At 39.4% G+C, this 24,910-nt stretch overlaps 2 protein-coding genes across 5 annotated transcripts in view; one reads left to right on the top strand and one right to left on the bottom strand.

Annotated features, from left to right (window-relative positions):
* ppat (phosphoribosyl pyrophosphate amidotransferase) overlaps positions 1-8,581 on the bottom strand; it is a 67,884-nt gene extending 59,303 nt beyond the window's left edge. The window contains exon 1 of the mRNA XM_051927815.1: positions 8,260-8,581. Within this exon, the coding sequence (XP_051783775.1) occupies positions 8,260-8,387 (128 nt within the window). The 5' untranslated portion in view covers positions 8,388-8,581. The remainder of the gene's footprint in view (positions 1-8,259) is intronic.
* The window catches only part of paics (phosphoribosylaminoimidazole carboxylase, phosphoribosylaminoimidazole succinocarboxamide synthetase), a 78,878-nt gene that overhangs the window by 29,773 nt on the left and 24,195 nt on the right, over positions 1-24,910 (top strand). For 2 of the 4 annotated variants that reach the window (XM_051927806.1, XM_051927805.1), the window contains exons 8-10: positions 953-1,128; positions 9,237-9,273; positions 14,197-14,394. In XM_051927806.1, coding sequence (XP_051783766.1) covers positions 953-1,128; positions 9,237-9,273; positions 14,197-14,394 — 411 coding nt within the window. The other 2 variants (XM_028791096.2, XM_028791093.2) reach the window with 2 other exon arrangements.

The following is a 24,910-nucleotide window of genomic DNA, read 5'->3' as shown; positions in this document are numbered from 1 at the left end:
TGGAATGTTAGACTCACACTGAGCCACAACTGTGCATGAGTAACCTTGAGACATGTTACAATATGCTCAGTCTTGTTTCAACATGCTTGCTACTTTCTTTCATACTCAAGTTGATAAAGATCATCCCTCTTACAGTATATTGCATTGTGTAAAACCTCCAATTAATCAATCACATTAATCAGCCAACTGTTGAATTATTAATAGTTATTAGTTTCAGTTCTAATTAAAAACTCCACCCAATGGTATTATAGAACACGGTGGGTTGTCTTTTAATTGCAAACCATAATAATAAAATGGTTAACAATAATAAAACGTCCCGAGTTAGCACCAACTGTATGTTATTTGTTGACTTGCACTCAATTTTCCAACATATAACTGAATCTTATATCTTTGATATACCAAAGTCTAACAATTTGATCCATGCTTTATACCCATCGGTCTGTTTTATATTGGTACTTTTCAGGATTGCAGTCACGGACAATACTTTTACTTTTTAAAATCAAAGTCATGCTATTGTCATAGAATTATTTTAAAAAATAAGCATGACTGATGCTTAATTAATTAGATGCTAAACATACTGCCTGTACAATGAATGTTAACTGAAACGTCAAAGTAAAGAGTACGACTCAAGGATATTGCCAATCAATCCATTCCTCATTTTCATATTGATTTTCATTGAAGGAGAAATGACATGTTAGGCACTACATTTATTTTTTAGAACAACCGATATTTTCTGCTAAACAATAGACTTTCAAAACAAAGTTATTTGCAGCCCAATAAGCTAATTTACAACCTACTTATAGGTTGCATATGCCTTATAGCAAGTTGTTTAGCCATGGCCACATACAGCACATACTGCATATTATACTGAACTTCTAAACAGGTATTTACTTACAATATATAGACTTTTTTCAGTATAGTAGTTCCAACTTGAAATATTTTTTTGTTTTAGAATCTCCATCATCAAGTAAAAAAAGAGTTCATGCAGCACAGCCAATTGAATGTGTGGTGGACAGTCAAACTCTATCTAAAAGCAACCTTTGCAAGCAAGAGGAAGAAGGCCTTTGCATTCCAGCAACAAAGACCATCACCCACAGTTCCAACCAAAGTGCCTGCCAGTTCACTCAGGTAAATCTTGATCTTCTACAGTATTACAAAACATTTCAAGCATCAAAAGAATTATGTATAGTACATGGAACATCATTAGAAAAATGTACACAACTCATAGTAATTGCCTTTTTATTTTTTTTACTATAATGTAACTAGTCTGGTTACATTATAATGCATATATACCTGATGAATAACACTATTTATTGACACTGAGCTTCAGAATATAAATACTTAACAGAATCTATTACAGAATATAATGACTGTGGGCTATACTCCACCATACACCTATGAACTTATGGCCAGCTTGTCCTGATTTTCTCTCCTGTGCGTGAATTCTCAGAGTTTCTGACTCTTGCCTTCTCAGCCGCACCACTGCAAGCAGTATGTTCACTCTCACATACATTGCTTGACGTACACTCAGAGGTCCTCCTCACACAGGCTATTCCCCACATTAACTTTTTGCTGCCACGAAAATTGCACAGTCAGGCTGCTAGTTAACAAACAGAATTTCAAAATGTTTCACAGTATGGTTTTGGCACTGAAAATTTCAATAACACCTCAAAAGAAAATGAAAAATGCTAGCAATGCTAATATTGAGTGTGCAGAAAAATCCAAAAACATTGCATTAGAGGATGCTGGATGATCAGTCAAGGTCATGGATTTGTTTAATATGGTCAAGTCACCAAAGCAACAGGCTGAAGTTTCCAACTTCCATTATAAATGGTATGTTGAGCAGTCTTATAGCTCATTGGCAGAAAAAATAAGGTGGATGGCAGGAACCCCTCTCATATTATATACATACCAGTAACGGCGCACTGCAGGGAATACACTTGACTTGAGCATTCCTAGTTTTCATCCTCTTTCTTTCTCTGTACATTTAGCATTCATTTGCTCAAAGGTTGATACGTTTGCTGCTTCCTGAGCAGCTCTTCTTTTCTCCACCCTAGCGGCCCGCTTCTTCTCTTCTTTCGTCAGCATCTTTTCGCGTTAGAACTGATTAAGTCAGTGTTTGTGTTGCATTTACTTAGTATGTTTTCTTTAAATTTTTCACTGAAGCTGGCACTTAAATCTTCAATCTGCCTTAAGAATGATTTAAGATATGATGAAACATATGAGAACGGCACCTATACGCATGCGCCACACGGCCACCCTGCTGGCCACTACTGAGAGTTCATTCTACAATAAAATAAAATAAAAAAAGAGTTATAACCTTGGGGATCACTGAAAGTGGACCGTAGAGGTCACATAGTATATGTGTACCAAATTTCAGGTCAATAGGTCAAACTGTTTGCGAGCTACAGGTGAATTAAAATCCTGGACAGACAAACGGACAGCCACGGTAGTGTATTATATATAAAGATATAAACACACATACACACATATATACATACATATATATATGTATGTGTATATATATATACACACACACACACACAATATATACTAGGGGGTTCCCCCCTGCTTGCTTCACTCGCCAACCCCCCCAAGAGCCCCCCCGGCCTGCGCTACGTGCCAGCCACTTCACGTCTCTGCCGTTCGCGTTGTCCCCAAGGAGACGCGGTTGCTCCTCCAAATCCCGCTCTTAAATGGTGATGCAATGGGAAACAAATACAGCTTTTTTTTTACCTCCTCTTTGCTCAATCAGCTGCTGGATTACCGCTTCTGCTGCCGTGTGCGTGATCTGCATCTTGCACGGCGCTTCGAACATTTAAAAGCCTGTACAGCAGCTGTCCTACTCTTTGTCTTTTATTTCCAGCCCCGTGCATGGTTAAATATTTTGGCACAAAGTCTCGTCTCGCGGGACATGTGTTCTTGATATTTTTTAGTTTATAAATTTAAAAATGGAATAAGAATCTGAAAATCTAACAACATCATATTAAAGTTCGATAAATTCTGAAAAGAATGATAGCAAACATATATATGTAGGTTTTAAAATAAGCCCGATTTAAAGTGTGACAAAAAACGTCACACAAAATCATTGCACTTTTAGGCTTAGGATTTTATATATCACACTATTTCATATTTAGCTAATGGGATGATAGTTCATGCCTACTGCCCAAGACGTAAGAAAGGATATTTCAATATATCACTATTTAGTGGTTTAAAAAAAAAAAAAAAAAGTCTTGATGGATTTGATTTAAATTTGTTGATGTTGTAGAAAAAAGAAAATTTGCCAACACATTTTTTTTTTGTTATTGATATCTGTTGTTAACAATGCTCTAGCAATCGGGACATTCTAACACACTGCATTTCCTGCTTCTTTAAAGCATGGATAGCAATAGCACGAGAAATGGGGTGCACCAGTTTATGCAAATGAAGGCCACCTGCAGAAGGGAAGTTAAAAGGAGCAAAGTTCAGCGAAGCATGAAGAAGATACGTTTAGCAAGTGTTTGCCAGGAACTGTGCCTATGTTCGCAGTCAATTTCATGCAATTGATCCAGTAAGAAAAGTATTTATTCTAAACTACTCCCCACTCCCCTTCATCTCATCTGCAACCTTGTCTAAATACAGAACTGGGGACTAGAATTCGCATCAGCCACTGAACTTAGTTGAAAGCACAACTAGAAGTGTGGTGGGGAGTGTGGTCCCCTTGGTGAAACAAGCACAGTTAGAAACAGGGAAAAATATCGTGCAGAATTCTTGATCGCTTCAGCAAACCCGGGGTTGTGTCACATGTGACAATAAATCTTATATAAACTGATTGATTTAAAAAAAAAAAAAAAATAGAGCATAGCCTTACGTTTTTGAAAAAGCCAACACTATTGTCCACCTGTATATCATCACTAGGTTTGTAATACCAATCAATAATCAGCAAATAATCAATTTACAGCAAATGAACCAATGGAGCCAAGCTACAACTGAACAGAATGAAGCATGATTTTCAGAATGTAATAAGAACAGGATAGTGCTTTTCAGAGAGTAAAATAAATTAACTTTTAACTTTTTTTTTTGTTGTTGGAAGAGATTTATTCAAAATGACTGAATACTGATGTAGTACAATTTTTAGGTTTGATGCTAATGAAAAGCGGAGATATTTTAGCAGTTTTTAGCTTTGAATTGATCAATTTTAAATTTGTTTCATAACTCTTCCAAATACCACTATCCTTTAATACAGAGTTCTGCTGAAATCACTTTCACACCAGCACCACCAAGGACTGTATAGTGTACTGAACAGTAAGCAGCTCAATTGAGCTAATATTAGCCCCTGTTAGAAAAGCAATGCAGATATTGTATACTGAACGGTTCTTTGTTACATAGTATTTCTGATAAATCAATTAACCAATATCACTATAACTGAGGACTCAGAAAATTTCCTGAATGAAGCCAGGTAACACAGCTAGTACACCACATTAAATAAAGTAGCTGGTTGATGTTTAAGCTTTGGCAAGAACAGTTTCAAATGTGCAGAATTCATTTTGCAGTTTGCAGAACACCATTCTTTTGCCCTCTGGATGTGTGCTTGCTTGTACTATCTCACTTTCTGCCTGTGCTGAAAGAAGCAAGTAGGCCTGCAAATTCAAATGGTGATGTACACTGAATGTTAAAATTATGAATTCAATGATTAAATAAAATGAATGTAGTTTAATTAAATAATTGGGACCAGGTTATTATGTAATAATTGAGGCAGGCTTAAGTATTACTGCAGGGATTTGGGATCATTATGTGTACAAACTTTTATTCAAATTTTTGATTCAGAGCAGCCACCTTTTTAAAATGCCAGACACTCTGGGCAAGTCACCAACTCACCTCCAGCAAAAGAAACCCAGACCATCACATCATTGCTTCCATCTGGGAGATGGGTGTCATCCCAAATGACTGAAAAATGGGACTTCTTGTCCCTATCTGGAAAGGGAAGGGTGATCGACTGGATTGCAGCAATTACAATTACCCCTTTTATACATAACTAGACAAAGAGCCTGTTTTGACAACGTAAGATGAAATGGGCACGAGTTTATGTCAGCAGTGTATGAAGAACAAATGATGAGTAACGAAGAAGTTGTTTTGTAATGATTGTAGTCCACTTTACTCATTACTGTACAGGGTTGTACTGTTAGTTGATGAATTTTCCAGGCCTATAGCATAATATTGAATGCTGAATGTTCCAGTACAATATGGAATAGTAATAAGTATAAGCACCACCAACCTGATATAGGTGTATTGAATGAATGCGTAATTGAATCAGAATGCATAATTAGGCCTGGAGCTGTAGTCGAAATTGCCTTTCAGGCCTCTAGAGCTTTAATCAAAGTCGCCTTTCTCTTTGAATTTTTGCGGCAGTAAATCCGCCGCCTGCCGCGATGTTGGGGTTGGATGTCGGTCTCGTAAGGTTTTTCGGGCAGCTGCGCAGAAGGCGACTGCGCATTCGGCTTCGGACGGACGTGAGTGAGTGAGTGAGTGAGGAGGCAGGTGAATTATGTATTAAGATAATCTGACTCAAATTTAAAACAGATTTTTTTTTTCTCCTGCTCTCCTTTAAAGGCTAAATGCATGCCAAAAGCATTAACATCTTACGTATTCCTAGAATTGGACATCATACAATATGTCAATATATAATCTGAAAAACTGGAGAATCTTTACTGTATTCTTCCTTGATGCTGAAACAGTTATTATGTAAGAAGCTATCAGGACTTATGAAGCAACATAATTCTTACTATTTAGATCTCTGAATCATTTGCACACACATTTTCCTTCAAATTACGTGGTTATCAGTGTTTTGGATATTGTGGGCATACAGCTGGATAACCGATATGTTAAATATGCAACAAGAATTGTACATGTCACTGTTTGTTTAAATCATTAACTGGCAAGACCATAAAAGCAAGTCTCTTGAGAAGTAGATATCTTAATGTCCTTGAATGAAATACTTGTACATTTGTATCTTTTTGAAAACAAATTGAGGAATGCAAGACAATGAAAAGCGCGTCTTTATGAAGTGAAACAAATTGATTACTTATTGCATGGTAAGAAAAAAACAAACACTTTCATGAAATAAAAACGTAAAAAAAAATATGTAGAATGCTACAAGTCTAACATATGTTTTAAAATATTTGATTAATAACTCAAAATGCAAAAAAGTCTTTCATTAAGGTACAATTTGATCACCCTCAATCATTATTTTCTGGTGAGACATGAAAAGGGCTCTTTACTTACATAATTTTTCTTAATTTTGTTTTTAAAACCAGTTGAGATTTAATCTAAATGAGGACATCCTAAATATTATACATTTTTTTCTATAACCTACTATTAGGTATGTTGTTACTTGACACAAGTATATCTATAATTTTATTTTGCCAGCAGGTAAAAGGATTGAAATAAAAATGTAAAAAACATGGGAATGGTGCTATATAAACAAAATGTATTATTATTATTTCTCATCTCCCATAAGTTAAAAATGCTTTTGTCTGAAGATACTTGCTTTCACAATGCAAGTTTATAAACAGACATATATAAGTGACCTTGCCACATCTGTAAAATTAGAAAACATGCACTTCTGTTGTCACTATTTTCCATATGCCATTATCACAACTTCACTTTTGTTTATATATTTTGAAAATTACCACAATTTCTTTGTTTGCTTTTTCTGCAAAGAACTCTTCTAAAAGCATCTGTTTGTTTGAGCCTACCATATTTTTGGACAGTTTGGAGTGTAACAAATTATGATGCTGATCTCAAAGCTCCCTTGGTGAACACTCATTCACCATTGTTGTCCTCTAAATCTCTCACCCCAGACCTTTCTTTGTGCGTCATTTCAAATGTATTCTCTGTACCGTTTTTTTTTTTTTTTTTGTGACTCACCTTATTATACTTACTATGGTATATTAAATCTACCTACTATCACTGTCTTTTGACTTATACACCATAGGAGTACATTTTGTTAACCACTTCATATTCTGGCTTCATACCAGACAACTTCAGGCTCTTCTAATTGTTTCAGTATTTATTCCGTGATTTAATCTAGGAAATGTGACTGAGGGTTTTAGGCCTTGGACTTTAGACCACAAGGTTACTGGTTCAATATTGCCTACTCTCTGTGTGATCCTTAGACATTCATTTAACCAGTGCGTTTTCCAAAGCCAACAATGTTCTTAAACCCTCCTAATTTAATTCAACCTCTCCTGGCAGCATCAGACTCAAAACAGGAACTAGCCCCTGAATGAAGTATCAGTCCATCGCAGGGGCCACTCATACATAGACATACATTTACATTGGTACACATTTACGCTCACATTAGGGCCAATTTAAAATTACCAGTCAACCTCAAGCAAACGATTTTGGAATATGAGAGGAATGCTGGCCCACATGGAGAAAAGGTAACACAGACATGAACATAACATGAAGACTCTTTACAAACTGTGACATGGATGAGGATTCCAAATCAGATTCTGGAGCTGTAAGGCAGCAGTGCCAACCACAGCTTCATCTGAGAATAAATAAATTCGAATGGAAACTGTTGTACTCTAATTGTGTAGTTGTGAGGTCACACAAGACGACAGTCGCTTACTAAGTGTTACAGATTTCCAAGGCTGTTCGTTCACTACTACAGAGTACTACTACTGCTACTATAGCTTGTGCGAATCACCATTACCACTTAACCCTGCTTGGGCGCCAATTGAATAAAATGCACTTTTGCTTCAAACAATCAATGCTTCCGGAAAACAAATGACAGCCTCTAGCCTACTATAACTTATACGTTTACGAATTCAAGTATTACCACTGAACGTAACCTGCTACAGCCTCATCATTATAAATAAATCCATCAGGTAAAACAATGCAGTATACCCAAAAGATGACCTGCGGCCGACCGATCCAAGAATACTCTTCTTCTAACAAACACGAAGAGAAAACCCAATTAAGCTGGTTACGATCGATCAGTCAACAGAGCACAATTCGATTTCCGAAAGGTTGGCATTATGCACTCACAAACATTTTGACCGTTTAGGCAGGCGACAGACACCCGCGTTATTGGAAACAATGCGGTGCATGAAAATGGGGGTCCCACCAATTTATCATTTACCGGTCAGCATCACATTATTTGCATACAACAGACATAAAGGGTAAAATAACTAATATTCATGAAGTGATTTATATGAAACTATTTAGACCTAGCCTCATACGCATCACATTGTTATAACAATTAGCCTTATTTACCTGTGCTGTAGGGCTACCAGCCCCAAAGTTATGACCTGTGCCACTTCGAGCTGGGTCGGCCACTGTCCGGCAGCCACACAGCCGAAAACTCCGCACTCCTCCCGAATCCCGAGCTCCTCGAACTCCATGCCTTAAAATATGGGGTTTGGGGTCAGAACGGTACAGCAGTCAAGAAGCCCCAAATCCAGTGCGCTATATTTTTTGTCACCCCAAGTCAGCTGTACTTCCTCAGGCAGCAACTTTCAGCAGCACCCACGTGTTGCTTAGTGCCACAGTAAGAGAGCTCAATGGACTAAACCATTTGTTGCGTGGGGGAGACTAAACCATGAATAATAATAAAAAGCTGATTAACTAATTTATTTTAACACGTTTCAGTAGTGCTTTGGAGACGTAAAACTGCAGCAGAAACGTGGTGGGTCTTTACTTTGTATTTATTTATCAAATTAACATATGTAGAAAAGTTAACACGTACATTGGTACACGCCTCAGCAGACCTGTTGAATAGCTTGCAGAAATTTATTTAACAGAAAACGATGTGCATACAGTAAAGAAAATGTAGCATTTTTATTATTGTTAATAACGTAAGTGTGCAATTCTGCATGTGCTTATACATGCATTCATTTCTGTATGTATGCATGTAAGTAAGTCTCGTGTACATTTCTTTCGGACTACCGCCTCACGTGGAGCGAACGGGCATAGTGCGTCACGAGGTATCGACGAGATTTGAGTTTAAAAGAAAGGCTTTTGAAAACTTTTTGCAGTCCGTTTAGTTCGGGTTCGTCTATCAGGCACTTGTGTATTTTTTACTCTGATTTTACAGGTAAGTGCTTTTACTAAAGAGAAATTGATGTGTAGGGTTGCGATTACGTTTTGCCCGAGGTGATGGATGAACTGAGTGCGTTATTACGAAATTTGAAGGGGGAAGGGTGACAGGCAAGGAATTAATATTCAGCTCACGTTGTTTTTTTATTTTGCAGGTACAGCGACTGACCGAAGAAATGGACTCTGTACACGGTTCGTATTTTTATAAAAATGGAGTAAAAACTTTTTAGATTAGCACGTACACTTGCTTTACTTCCGCTGCGAGGCTGCATCATTTTGGGCGCATCCTAAGCGTTGACCCTTGGAGTTTGTCCATTTAGAGTTTTTACCGTCTACCGCGTACAAGTTGATTTTTTTTCGGATAACTTAAAATCCACACATTTTAGGCTATTTTTGATGCTAACCTGAATAAGATATTGTTGCCGTGCCCGCGACTGTGCCCAGCGATAAGTTGGCGGCCCGTTCATGCCTAGTTCTAGCCCTTTGCCCAGTGCAACTCTGCAAAAAGGTAGTGGGCACCTTCAACTGTAAACTAGCTAATGTGGGATAGAAAATGGATCGAGTTTACCCCCTAGAATTAAAGGGAGCTAGTGTGGGCCCCAAAAACATTTGGGTTGCGGTTTCAAGTCCTGCTACTGACACTGACAATGAGCAAGTCGCTTCACCAGCCCGTTCTGCAAGAGCTGACAAAATAAATGTAACCAATTGTTTCTAACAGTATGTTGCATGCAGCCATAGATAAGGCGTTTGTCAAATAATAAGCTAAATATTAAGTAATATTAAAATCATTATTTGTAGAAAACAGGAATTATCTTGAATATATAGCAGGTATCTTTCCCTCTCGTCATTTTTTGTAAACTTTATTATTTTAATAGGTTTACTGTTCCTTTTAAATTGCCAGTAAAAAGGCACCCCCACACCTGTTATCCATATTAATTCACGTAGGGTGATAGTTTGTCTTTTACTTGGGGATTCATGTTTGACAGCTTGTATCTGTTAAGTGAAGCACGCTTCTTCCCATTTCCACCAACACCATCAACCAGACCAAAGTAGTCTTTTTTTTTTGTTCCTGGTTTCTGGTTTCTTCACTTACAGCCAAAGATGACATTAATTGTGCCGTGATTAATATATGAGACAAGTACCTCTGTATAGGACAAGCCTTTGTAGAAGATACTAGGGAAGTACTGCAGTGCCTTTTAAGTGTTGTATTGCCTTCATTTTTCTCTGCACAGTTTTGCACTGTGTGGGTCATCAGTTTGTTTATATGTAAACTTCTACACTGACTTTTTTATTTTTGGATGGATGATTACAGTTGCTTTAAACATTGTCAATACAGTGGTGTGAAAAACTATTTGCCCCCTTCCTGATTTCTTATTCTTTTGCATGTTTGTCACACAAAATGTTTCAAATCATCAAACACATTTAACCATTAGTCAAATATAACACAAGTAAACACAAAATGCAGTTTTTAAATGATGGTTTTTATTATTTAGGGAGAAAAAAAATCCAAACCTACATGGCCCTGTGTGAAAAAGTAATTGCCCCCTTGTTAAAAAATAACCTAACTGTGGTGTATCACACCTGAGTTCAATTTCCGTAGCCACCCCCAGGCCTGATTACTGCCACACCTGTTTCAATCAAGAAATCACTTAAATAGGAGCTGCCTGACACAGAGAAGTAGACCAAAAGCACCTCAAAAGCTAGACATCATGCCAAGATCCAAAGAAATTCAGGAACAAATGAGAACAGCAGTAATTGAGATCTATCAGTCTGGTAAAGGTTATAAAGCCATTTCTAAAGCTTTGGGACTCCAGCGAACCACAGTGAGAGCCATTATCCACAAATGGCAAAAACATGGAACAGTGGTGAACCTTCCCAGGAGTAGCCGGCCGACCAAAATTACCCCAAGAGCGCAGAGACGACTCATCCGAGAGGTCACAAAAGACCCCAGGACAACGTCTAAAGAACTGCAGGCCTCACTTGCCTCAATTAAGGTCAGTGTCCACGACTCCACCATAAGAAAGAGACTGGGCAAAAACGGCCTGCATGGCAGATTTCCAAGACGCAAACCACTGTTAAGCAAAAAGAACATTAGGGCTCGTCTCAATTTTGCTAAGAAACATCTCAATGATTGCCAAGACTTTTGGGAAAATACCTTGTGGACTGATGAGTCAAAAGTTGAACTTTTTGGAAGGCAAATGTCCCGTTACATCTGGCGTAAAAGGAACACAGCATTTCAGAAAAAGAACATCATACCAACAGTAAAATATGGTGGTGGTAGTGTGATGGTCTGGGGTTGTTTTGCTGCTTCAGGACCTGGAAGGCTTGCTGTGATAGATGGAACCATGAATTCTACTGTCTACCAAAAAATCCTGAAGGAGAATGTCCGGCCATCTGTTCGTCAACTCAAGCTGAAGTGATCTTGGGTGCTGCAACAGGACAATGACCCAAAACACACCAGCAAATCCACCTCTGAATGGCTGAAGAAAAACAAAATGAAGACTTTGGAGTGGCCTAGTCAAAGTCCTGACCTGAATCCAATTGAGATGCTATGGCATGACCTTAAAAAGGCGGTTCATGCTAGAAAACCTTCAAATAAAGCTGAATTACAACAATTTTGCAAAGATGAGTGGGCCAAAATCCTCCAGAGCGCTGTAAAAGACTCATTGCAAGTTATCGCAAACGCTTGATTGCAGTTATTGCTGCTAAGGGTGGCCCAACCAGTTATTAGGTTCAGGGGGCAATTACTTTTTCACACAGGGCCATGTAGGTTTGGATTTTTTTTTCTCCCTAAATAATAAAAACCACCATTTACAAACTGCATTTTGTGTTTACTTGTGTTATATTTGACTAATGGTTAAATGTGTTTGATGATCAGAAACATTTTGTGTGACAAACATGCAAAAGAATAAGAAATCAGGAAGGGAGCAAATAGTTTTTCACACCACTGTATATGCTTGTACCAAGTCATAAAAATGTTTTCGAAGTCCATGGAGCACATGTAGATAGGATTGCCAAATTCCTAAAACATCTATATAAATGGGCAAAGAGATGGATCACCATTGTGCATCCATATATGGAGTCTGAGTTGATCTTTTTGTATCTGTGGTTAATTTTTACCACCATCCATAATTCATACAATTGTATCAAAGACCATGCATGCCATAGTGTCTTGTGGTAGGTCATTCAGGAATATTGGATTCAAGGACTTTTTTGCTGCACACCTTGCAGTCCCCATGTACTTTCTGTTAAGCTGAGTTTTCTCTGTATGAGTATTGGACTTTGACAAGGGTTCACCTTGTCTCCTCTTCTTTTCATGTTTGGGAGAGTTCAGCACTAAGTGTGATAAGATTGGAACGTACTATAGGAAGTATAGGTTCATGGGGTTAATATTGTCATTTGTTCAGAGTACAAGGAAATTCTTGCTTGTATGTGCTAATCAATGTGCAACATGTTGACACTTTCTGGCACCATGATTAGTGAATATATGTAACTACCTCAAAACTCCTGTCTTCTCTGAAATAAAAATCTTGGAATATATCTGACATTTCCTTATTCTATTAATTTATACTGATCAGAGTGTACTTCTCTTGCAGTTCTTTGCATACATTTTTTTTTTTTTTTTTTATAATCCAGTTACTGTGCCTTCCTGACTGTGACATGGAGAGGTGTTGTAGTACTTCTAAATATATCGTCCTTTGCTCGCTTTCCTAGTAAAATGTCACATGTTCATTTCAGGTAAAGAGTAAGCAGCTGCCCAAGGTGGAGCAGCTGAAGTGCCTCGGGCTCTTGCTTACATGATGGTAGAGGTGATTAGAAGTTTGACCAGTGAGTCTGTGCTGAAGCAGCAGTTTTATGGACATTGTACTTAGCCAAAGCTTTTGACATGCTTTTAGTCCATATTCCCATTCTCCCCTATCATCATGAGCTCTGGTTATTTACTGAAGGACTGAGCTTACAAATATAGGTTCCCCAGTGGCATTCAGCACAGTTAGCTAATTTGTGTATCCCAATCTTAATGCATGTGACAAGGTGTATAGATGGCTTTAATGTTGAATAACTTGGTTTAACTGCTAGACATAACTTGGGAATGATGCTTGACTCCTGCAGATGTTCATCCTCCTGTGATTTTTTTTTTTTTTTTTTTATATTTATAGTATCTCAAAAAAGCGAGTACACCCCTCACTTTTTGTAAATATTTTATTACATCTTTTCATGGGACAACACTGAAGATATGACACTTTGATACAATGTAAAGTAGTCATATTGAGGGGTCAGCAAATTTACACTGTTATACAAGACAGTGTAAATTTGCTGACCCCTCAGTGTGACTACTTTACATTGTATCAAAGTGTCATATCTTCAGTGTTGTCCCATGAAAAGATGTAATAAAATATTTACAAAAAGTGAGGGGTGTACTCGCTTTTTTGAGATACTATAAATATCAAATATATACATACAGCAACTACCATCCCTTTCATTTCCACATTCTTAGTTGTTCAGTTTCATTCACATTAGGCACATGCTGTTGTGTGGTTACATTATTTTACAAAGTATCCCCTGGTTTTACACTTCTCTATGACAGTGCTTAATAAAACATAGAATATAGTTCTGAGGAAGAGTGCCTTTTTGTGTTGGTACGTTATGGGGAAAACAATTTATACTTGATCCATTCACGCCATCTTTCAAAGTGCCATTACCATAAAAATCATGGGAAAAGCACACAACTCACTCTTTGAATAAAATATTCACCCCATCCATACTGGAACTAGCAAGGTTTATTCATTTCAGAGGATGTGAATTATGTTTTGGTTCTTGTACTGGTTAATGCAATTTTCTAATCATTCATAAAACACTGTTCTTAGAAATGTGCTCTGCTTCAATTTTGCTCTACATCAGTGACAGAAATGGTAATAATTAGATCTTTTTGGTGCACCATTTTTCCTTTCAATATTAAATAGTTAGGCTTGTTTCTTCTATTTCAAAACAAAATATTTCTTGCTGCATAGCTTATGCAAGAAACAGCATGTTCTCAGAATTTTGGCATACCTGTGTGTGTTTTATTTTACAGTTGATACAAGCTTCTCTAATTAAGTATATTTGTGCTTCTCATAGAATTAAAACTGGGAAAGAAACTTAGTGAAGGTAAAACAAAAGAGATTTACGAGTTACCAGACTGCCAAGGTCTTGTGCTGGTACAGTCTAAGGACCAGATTACTGCTGGAAATGCGGCTCGAAAGGACCAAATGGAAGGGAAAGCTGCCATTTCTAACAAGACGACCAGCTGTGTTTTCAAGTTGTTGCAAGAATCTGGTAAGTAAATTTACAGCAAACTTTTGCAGCTTAAAACTTGAGGAACCCAACTCGGAGCTAACGTATTATCAATAATAGAAGTAGAAAATTGTGCACCCCCTCAATTTTCCAAATAAAGCTATATTCATTTAGAGACCACTAAACCCTGAGAATGGCGCAGTGGGTAGCGCTGCTGCCTCGCAGTTGGGAGACCTGGGTTCGCGGGTCCTCCCTGCATGGAGTTTGCATGTTCTCCCCGTGTCTGCGTGGGTTTCCTCCGGGTACTCCAGTTTCCTCACACAGTCCAAAGACCTGCAGATTAGGTGCATTGGCGATTCTAAATTGTCCCTAGTGTGTGCTTGGAGTGTGTGTGTATGTGTATGTGTGTGCGTGCCCTGCGGTGGGCTGGCGCCCTGCCCGGGGTTTGTTTCCTGTCTTGTGCCCTGTGTTGGCTAGGATTGGCTCCAGCAGACTCCCATGACCCTGTAGTTAGGATATAGCGGGTTGGATAATGGATGGATGGATAAACCCTGAGAATGTTAAATACAGTAAGCTTTAGATAAACACTACTTGATATTGGTATTGACTCATAAAATACTGCCCTTACTACCTTCATGTATGGTAAAGATGTGGTCACAAACTGCTTTGCCATTCTTTTCCTTCTAGTTTGTTATGGGGGAGTAAAAAAAAAAAAAAATTACCACCTTTCCAGTCTAATTTGCTTTTTAAACCTTGATCATGTTCTATACTTAATACACACTTCCATAGAGTATGTCTGAATGTATTGAAAACATTTAGAACTTGTGTGGCAGAGTTATTTAGCACTGCTGCTGTTCAGCTCCAGAATTCCTGGGTCACATCTTAGCCAGTTACAAAGTATGTGAAGGTATAATTAAAATACTATCGGGTTTTTCAGTAGGCACGCACAATACACCATAATGTACCAATATATAAATTTAACAGCATACAAGTTCAGTTTAGTAAAATTGTTTTGATTACAATCTACCATGTGAAAATGATGGTGTGTGTCACCCAGCTGAGAAGTGAGGCTTTGTGCTATGCAACACAAAAAAGTGAACCAAGTCATTTTCAGTTTGTGAATGTAGTGCAATGTATGCAGGGGGCATTTGGTTCCTTTTGCTTTTGGTGGTGGTGGTTGTAGTAGCAGTATTTAAATATTGTCAAACATACAGTGAAATTCTTACTTGCATGTGTGACCAACATGTAAGTCCTCACTATTCTCGGCACTATTAACAAACAAATTGTGTATTTTAATATTTTCTTAATAGAAAATACAAATTGTCTTACCTCGTGTGATGGATGGCTGGGGCCCATGCCTGGCCGGGACGCCCCTTCACCACATATATCAGGGGGACAAGGGTGGGAAACCCAGTATCTCCCCCTGGATGCTAGATGGCTGCCTCCCTGGGTTGCAGCGGTGCCTCGGACTCCCCCAGGGTTTCATGGGAGTTGGAGTTCTGTGTAGCCCTGTTGGGTTCCACAGGGGCTGCTACAGCAGGAGCTGGTGGCCCCTTTTTCGGCATTGGTCTCGCCATACCTGGAAGTGCAGCCAGATATTGGCAATCAAGCACCGGGAGCACTTCCGTGTACCCAATAAAGGGAGCCAGTGACCACCACTCAGAAGCCAGAGTCTGGTGGAAGGAGGGGAAAGCTTGGTGAGGAGTGGTGGTAGAAGAAAGTGTTTTGTAATGGTGCTTAGTGTACTGTGATTGGGACTGTGTTGTGGCTGGAGGGATTACGGGGAAGATGTGCCCTCCAGCTAAAGGAAAAATAAAAGTTTGTTTTTATACGTGCCTCCGAGTGAATCTGTGTCGGGTCAGGGGCAATATAGCGCCTTTCCTACACTCGGTATGTAAGATGTCTGCCAGATACTGCTGTACTAAACATTTATTCAAAGCACATCATAAGCATTTTGGTTACTAAATTTAAAGAAGGTGGGGGGGGGGAGTTGTGAGAAGCATATTATGTATTGAGGTGCATTTTCTTGTGATATTACAGCAAGTTAACACATTTTACTATTCTACTGTATAGGACGAAGACAACAGCCCATCCCAATCCCATCATGTACAAGGCATGAACTGTCCCTAGATAGGGCGGTAGTCCATTGCAAGGCTCAGTAATGCACTCACCCACAGTCACTTAGGGCCAGTTTTAAAGTTTACACTTAACCTAATCAGAAAATATTTGGAATGTGAAAATCCATGCAGACACTATGGATAGCAGTGTGGAGTTTGCAATTGTCCAAGCGCAGGACTCCATCCCAGAACACCAGATCCATGCAGCAACAGCTGTAACCATGGTGCTGCAAGGAGCCAGGTGTGTGATTATGTAGTTTGTTAGATAAAAAATATTTCTTGGGTGGGGGTTTTGAACTTTAAAAGTTAATTGTTGTTTTGAATTCTGCTTCTTACTAGGGATGGGAATTGATAAGATTTTCACGATTCCGATTCAATTTTCGATTCTGTTTAACAATTTCGATTCTTTATCGATTCTTATTTTTTAAAAAGGAGAACACACAGGTCGATTAACTTAGAACTTTGTTTTATATCTTATCTTTGAACAAGATAGAAATTTAGGAGTAGCATGACCTTACAAACCCAACAGTGAGATCTTAAGAGATCCACAGCCTACGGCTCCTCGATGGGGTGCCATGGGGTCCCCAGAAAAAAATGTGTAAATGTAAAATAATAATAAAATAAATATTCTTCTGTAGCAATAACAAAGTATAACATAAATTATTCTGTGGCAATTACACAAGAATGTCCAGTAACATTTACACTCTCCTTTTTAAAAGTATATATGAGCTGAGCACTCAAAAATAAAACTACATCAGCCAGCAACAAATACAATCAACTCAAGTCCAATGGAACTGTGCACAGTGCAATTCTGCAACCATCAACTATTTTGACAGCTACATCCATGTTGGCCGCATTATGAACAGTGGCTGCCACAACCTTGTCTTTGATACCATACTCCTCCAAGATCTCATCAGTCTCCTCTGCTACAGATGTCCCTGTCTGTGCTTGGTACACTGGTTTGGTTTTGAGGACTTTTTCTTGAGCCTGGCCATTCCTGACATAATGCAGCGTTACTGTGAGGTAATGATCTTGCCTAAAACTTGCCCATCCATCTGCAGTGACGGCTGCCTTCAACACATGTTTCAGCTCAGAAATGGAAACGGATGAAACATCTGGTAAGAGGAGAACACGCAAATTTGACATTCCCTGACTTAGCATACAATTAAACACATTCACTTACCGAAAATTGGGGGCATCTACTGTGGCAAATGGGTGCAAGCCTTTTACCACAAACTTAGTCACTGCTCGGTGACATCCGTCTATCCTGGCCTGTGTCATTTTACTTTTCCCCGCCTCTGAAAGGAGAAGCTACCGGTAGACTGCAGCGAGAACTGCCAGCATCTGAGACAGCCAGACTCTGTCTGTCTCTCTCGTCATGGTCATCTAAATGCAATGCACAATAATAGCAGGTTTTGCAATAAGGCAAATCGCGCTAACATAATATGCAATGTTAGTTGATTAGTTACCTGCCGTATTAACGGGAGAGGACCTGCAAACGTTACCGCTGCTGCTGGGTTGAGATTCACTAGTCCGGAGCGGATCAAAAACACAACATTCATTTAAGGTTATCGCGTGTTTTGTGTGCAAACGCTTTTGCATATTTGTAGTGTTTCCTCCCTTTGATTAAATATCTACTTTGCAAGTATTGCAAGTTGCCCTGTTGTCATCCTTTCTCGTAAAGTATAACCAAACTTTTGAGCATTTGTGCCGCTTAGGCGCCATGTTTCCGGCTGGGTAAATGACGCTACGCAACGCGGTGACGTCATTCGAGGCGACTGGAATCGACAGGGGAATCGTTTGCAAAAATGGCAAGCAATTCCAAGGAATTTAAACCGTGCCCATCCCTACTTCTTACTGTCTGTAAAGTACTTCCTTCCATTTAACTTATTTCAATTTGTGTTGTCCATGTGTGTTTTTTTTATTTTTTTTTTTCCCCTCCCTCCTGTGGTTGTGATGCAATTCACTGTGGATAATGGAATGTGCAGATCAATGCCATCTGACCTTGCATAGTTCATAGGTAAAGATCTGTTGTCTTTATACTGTATTAGTGTACAGTGTATGACAAAGATAACGATTGTCCCCAGTTCCTAGAAACAAATTAGTTAAAAATAAAAGTTTTCTTGCACAGAGTTTTTATTTGACAGCTTTAAGTACAGGAAATTATTGCTTCCCAGATTGTGTCAAAAGGGGGCAACCCTGCCTCCCCAACTACTACCAGTAAACTTGTTTTTGGCATTGTAAGCTGACAGTCTTGGATATGACTTGCACTAATATATATCTATAATAATAAAAGGCAAAGCCCTCACTGACTGATTCACTCACTCACTGACTGACTGACTCACTCATCACTAATTCTCCAACTTCCCGTGTAGGTGGAAGGCTGAAATTTGGCAGGCTCATTCCTTACAGCTTACTTACAAAAGTTAGGCAGGTTTCATTTCGAAATTCAAAGCGTAACGGTCATAACTGGAACCTTTTTCTTATACTGTATACGGCCATAGCAGGCGGTTGCGTCTTGCATCATCACGCCTCCCCGCAGGCGGTTGCGTCTTGCATCATCACGCCTCCCCGCGGCTGCTGCGGAAATCACCACGCCCCTCACATAGTTGACTGCCTGCCCATATAAAGCCGTTCTTCGCTGTGGTGTGTGAATTCCTTTCCTTGCTTCGCCAAGGAGGCATTCTTTTCAAAGCTTATCCACAGTTTTATAAATGAACGAGATATAAAGCCGTCCTTTTTCCTTGCTTCGACAAGGAAGCTAAGGTGCTCTGCAGTTTTTTTGAGAAGCGGTTTTTACACATCTTTTTCGCTGTGTTATAAACGAGCGAGATATAAGGCCGTCCTTTTTCCTTGCTTCGCCAAGGAAGCTAAGGTGCTCTGCAGTTTTTTTGTGAAGCGGTCTTTACACATCTTTTTCGCTGTGTTATAAACGAGCGAGATATAAGGCCGTCCTTTTTCCTTGCTTCGCCAAGGAAGCTAAGGTGCTGTGCAGTTTTTTTGTGAAGCGGTCTTTACACATCTTTTTCGCTGTGTTATAAACGAGCGAGATATAAGGCCGTCCTTTTTCCTTGCTTCGCCAAGGAAGCTAAGGTGCTCTGCAGTTTTTTTGTGAAGCGGTCTTTACACATCTTTTTCGCTGTGTTATAAACGAGCGAGATATAAGGCCGTCCTTTTTCCTTGCTTCGCCAAGGAAGCTAAGGTGCTCTGCAGTTTTTTTGTGAAGCGGTCTTTACACATATTTTTCGCTGTGTTATAAACGAGCGAGATATAAGGCCGTCCTTTTTCCTTGCTTCGCTAAATAACATAAGGCGCTCTGCAGTTCGCCAAGGAGGCATTCTTTTCAAAGCTTATCCACAGTTTTATAAACGAACGAGATATAAAGCCGTCCTTTTTCCTTGCTTCGCCAAGGAAGCTAAGGTGCTCTGCTGTTTTTTTTGTGAAGCGGTCTGTACACATCTTTTTCGCTGTGTTATAAACGAGCGAGATATAAGGCCGTCCTTTTTCCTTGCTTCGCCAACAAAGATAAGGCGCTCTACAGTTTTTTTGTGAAGCGGTCTTTACACATCTTTTTCGCTGTGTTATAAACGAACGCCATATAAGGCACATTTCATCCGCGGCTTCTCTACTTTTGTTTTCTTCGTTTATACAGTATATTTGAATCCCTTTCTTTGCCTGACTGCCTGCCGATATAAGGCGCTCCGCAGTTTATAAAGCACATTTAATCCACGGGTTCTCCGCTGTTTTATTGTTCATTTGTTAAGATTGTTATAGTTATTGTGTAGATATTTTACACTTACTTTACTGTTCAGGTACCCATTTTATTTATTTAATCCGCGGCTTCTCTGCTGCTGTTTTCTTCGTTTATATATTTGAATCCCTTTCTTTGCCTGACTACCTGCCCATATAAGCCGCTACGCAGTTTATAAGGCACATTTAATCCACGATTTCTCCGCTGTTTTATTCTTCATTTCTTAACATTGTTATAGTTATTGTGTAGATATTTTACACTTACTTTAGTGTTCAGGTACCCATTTTATTTATTTAATCCGCGACTTCTCTGCTGCTGTTTTCTTCGTTTATATATTTGAATCCCTTTCTTTGCCTGACTGCCTGCCCATATAAGCCGCTGCGCAGTTTATAAAGCACACTAGGGGGCTCCGCCCCCTGCTCGCTTCGCTCGCCAACCCCTGGTGTTGGGAATGACAAAGAGCGTGATGTATGAATGAGATATAGAATAGTGTGACGGTGTAGATGATGCAAATAGAAAGCAAACAATAAAGTGTGTGGCACAGTGTAAAGGTTTATTTGAAAATTTCTTTGTACACGCCGTTTAAGTGTAAAAGGTAATTCTAGCTCAGAACTTGTAATGTCATTTAAGATGGTTATTGTTGTGATCAGAGTCAAGTTTGTCAGAGCTTAGAAAGAGTTGTGTCTCTCCAGGAAGTAATGGAATGACTTGGGTATTAATGTTTTCCATATTAATATTTTTTGGACATAATATAGTGCGTTGTGTTAAAAGGGGCATTTGGTCTAATGAGATTGCTGTTCCAAATCTCCCTGTAACTAAGTCGTCGCAGATAAAGGCTTGAGGAATTGTAATAATATGTGCCTGAAGTCCAGCTGTATTGGTGAGTGTACCATCTCTCAGTTGTAATAAGCAATTGTTATGATCTGGTTCTGGACATCGTATCTTTTTTACTAACTGTATCTTTTGAAAGCAATGCCAATTGTCTGCGTATTTTAAGGTGCACTGAACAATAGCTGAGTGCATGGCATCTGGAAGAATAGCTAATCACTGTCTAAAATCTCCTCCTCATAAAAGTACCTTTCCTTCAAATCGAATATTATTATTCATAAACGTTTGTAGAAGTTTATGAATGGTGTTGAGTAAGTGACTTCATGCCATTGTACATTCATCAATAATTAACATTTTTTCAAGACGGATGTCACGTGCAGTGCCACCGTTAATGTTCATAGTGGATACCGATTTGTAGGATCTAATGCAGTTGATAAAGATTTCACTTTCAGGTACATCGTCAGTTATAAGCTTCTGTAGATATTCAGTATATGAATGTAAAGAAGGCAGTCTAATTTGACCCTTTTGACAACAACGTGTAAATGTATAACTTGTATTTCCAGTTGTTTCTTCAGGGAAGTGAACTGAATGACAATGATTGCAAATGACATTCATTAATCCGAATGAATTTTACTGGTGTATGTTTTTCTTGTGCCGTTTGAGAGGCGCGTTGTTGCATATGTAGTATTTGGGACGTGTTGTTTTGGAGCTGTAATCGATTTGCCTGTGCTGTGTGAGAAGCCCGTTGTAGCCTTCGCTGCCATTAACGTATGTCTGAGACGGGAGGTGTTTCGTTTTGAATCCGTGCCTGTTGCGATGCAGCACTTTGATTGATAGTTTGCGTCATGTGGATCTAGGATGTAGATTTGTGCATATTTGCGTTGTTGATTTGTTTCAGGGTGCACTGTTCCAATGCGATGCAGTATTTGTGCACATATGGGAAAGCAGTATGGGCCATTGCCTTTTGGTGGCCTGATATTTACTCCGGTAAATGCAAAAGCAAATGAACCATTGTAGGATCTAATGCAGTTCATAAAGTTTTTACTTTTAGGTACATCGTTAGTTAGAAGCTTTAGTTGAGCTTTGCGTTTTTGGAGTCGAGACATTTTTTCTTTTAGAAATATGGATAAGTAATAAGGAGAATTGCACTCACTGTTAATATGGAGCCTTTTCTGCGGTTGAACGGTTAATAGTGCCTTATTGTAATGAGATCCACCTATGCTGCATAGCCGTCTATTTTGTTGTTTCTTTCGTGTTCGTGTGTTTGTTCCTGTTATCCTTTCCTTTTCGTTATGTACCCGTGACCGTGTATTCATGACTTGTTTCTTTCTCAGCATGCGAAATATGGATAAGTAATAAGAAGGATCGCAGTCACTGTTAATATATTTCCTTTTCTGCAGTTGAACGGTTAATAGTGCTTTATTGTAAGGAGATCCACCAATGCTGACACCTATGCTGTCTAGTGTGAAGGTGTTGATGTTCACTTTAGAATATGTGGCTTTGGGTGTCACTTCTTATGGATGTGTGTGTGTGTGTGTGTGTGGTGGGGGGGGTTGAGGATTGTTGTCGCGCGAGCGTCTTCTTTCTTTTTGTGTTCCTGTGTCTTGTTGAATCCCCCTCTTGGTGTGTGTCCCGTCCGGTGCCTGTAGGGGGGGGGGTGCCTTGCTGTTGTGCGCGAGACTCTTTTTTTTTTTTTTTTTTTGGGTCTAGTTTCGTGTGCAATGTGTTTCGTGCTTTGCTTGCGTTTGAATACTTTTTTATGTGCCGTTTCCTTTTTTCAGTGCTCTTTGCGCCTCATTTCTCAATTTTTCCTGTGCTCACTCCTTTTTTCTGTGGTCTTGTCCGCCTCTCGCGGCCCCTCCTCCTGCCTCTCTCGCCCTCTTCTATCCGCCTTTCTCGGCTCCTCAGCCAACCCTCGCGGACTCTTTTTGCGCCTGCGCAGTACGTCTTTTTGCAGCTACGGCCCATTGCCGGATGTGCCTGCGTCCATCATCCGGTTTAGCATTCTCGGTTAGTAATATGGATTTAATCCACGATTTCTCCGCTGTTTTATTGTTCATTTCTTAACATTGTTATAGTTATTGTATAGATATTTTACACTAACTTTTTAGTGTTCAGGTACCCATTTTCTTTATTTAATCCGCGACTTCTCTGCTGTTGATCAAGTACCCATTCCCTTTATTCTTGCAACTCTACCCCTATTAAAATGTCTATCGAGGTGATCACCATCAATCAAAGAACTATCACTTACCGAGTGGTGTGTATGCCCGGAGATGGCGCCTGCCTTTTCCATTCTGTGTGTTACATATTGCACGGACATATCAGGCTCTCTTTTGATATCCGCAGGGACATTGTGTCTTATGTATTAAATGACTGGGACAGGTTCAAAGTGTGGACTGATGATGGTACAGGAGATAATTATACTACACAGGAGCACTATAAGACTGAAATGCTTAAGCCCTTCACCTATGGTTCTGCATGTGAGTTGATGGCTGCTGCTGAATTGTTTGGTTGTCGCTTTCAAGTATACCGAAATGGCCAAATATTTTACACCTTTGGAGAACCGTCAATGCCTCTTAAACATCTTAGATTCACAGGTGACGATTTGAGTAGTGGACACTTTGATGTTTATGAATATTTCAACTCTCAAAACATGGATGCGAAGTTATTGATGAAGCCAGTTGTATGCTTATATCGATTGACACATACCGAATGTCAGTTCAACACAAATCCAGCTCGAGCCGATTATGACAGCAGCAATCCAAGCTGTGAGAACACAGTAAAAAGGAGGCGTATCAGACGTCGTGGTAGATTTTCTGATGCAGCTAGACAGAAGCAACTTCGTGCAGCTGCCGCCAAATACTCGCACAAAAATCCACAACTTAATAAACACGCTGTGGCTAAATACTCAGAAGCAAATCCACAAGTTCATAGGGACGCTGTGGCTAAATACTCGCAAGCACATCCACAAGTTCATAGGGACGCTGTGGCTAAATACTCGCAAGCACATCCACAAGTTCATAGGGACGCTGTGGCTAAATACTCGCAAGCACATCCACAAGTTCATAGGGACGCTGTGGCTAAATACTCGCAGGCACATCCACAAGTTAATAGGGACGCTGTGGCTAAATACTCGCAAGCAAATCCACAAGTTAATAGGGACGCTGTAGCTAAATACTCACAAGCAAATCCACAAGTTCATAGAGACGCTGTCGCTAAATACACGGAGGCAAATCCACAAGTTAATAGAGCTTCTGTTTCTAGATACGATCCCAATAATGAAAAGCGGCTCATACGAAAACAACAAGTTTGGCTCAAAAAAGCCAATTGTGGATTTGCATATGACCCAAACATACATTATGAGTCTGACAAAACAGTACACATTGGATCCATTGATGTTCACTGTGACTATTGTCAGGCTCAGAAGTGGAAATGCGAGTCTCCTGGTTTGTGCTGTAATGGTGGTAAAGTCTCTCTCACTCCTTTACGTAAGCTTCCTGACCTTCTTGAGAGCCTGCTAAATGGCGAACATCCTCAAACTGAGCATTTCTTGAACAATATTCGAAAGTACAACAGCGCATTTCAAATGACATCATTTGGTGCTAAACAAATCGTTGAGGGAAATTTTATGCCTTCATTTAAAGTTCAGGGACAAGTGTATCACTTAATTGGCAGTCTTTTACCTATGCCGAGAGAGGAACACAAATTTTTGCAAATTTATTTTGTCGGGGATGATGAAAAGGAAGCACAAATCCGCTGCGCTAATTTTTCTGGACTTAACATACCCCTGGTCAAGCAATTACAAAAAATGCTCCATGACTGTAACACTTACATCCAGGACTTCCACTCCACAATGGACAGT

Source organism: Erpetoichthys calabaricus, chromosome 5 (genome assembly GCF_900747795.2).
Source record: "Erpetoichthys calabaricus chromosome 5, fErpCal1.3, whole genome shotgun sequence".
NCBI lineage: Eukaryota > Metazoa > Chordata > Cladistia > Polypteriformes > Polypteridae > Erpetoichthys > Erpetoichthys calabaricus.
Note: the sequence above shows the minus strand (reverse complement) of the source record. Positions and strands in the feature narration are given on the sequence as shown.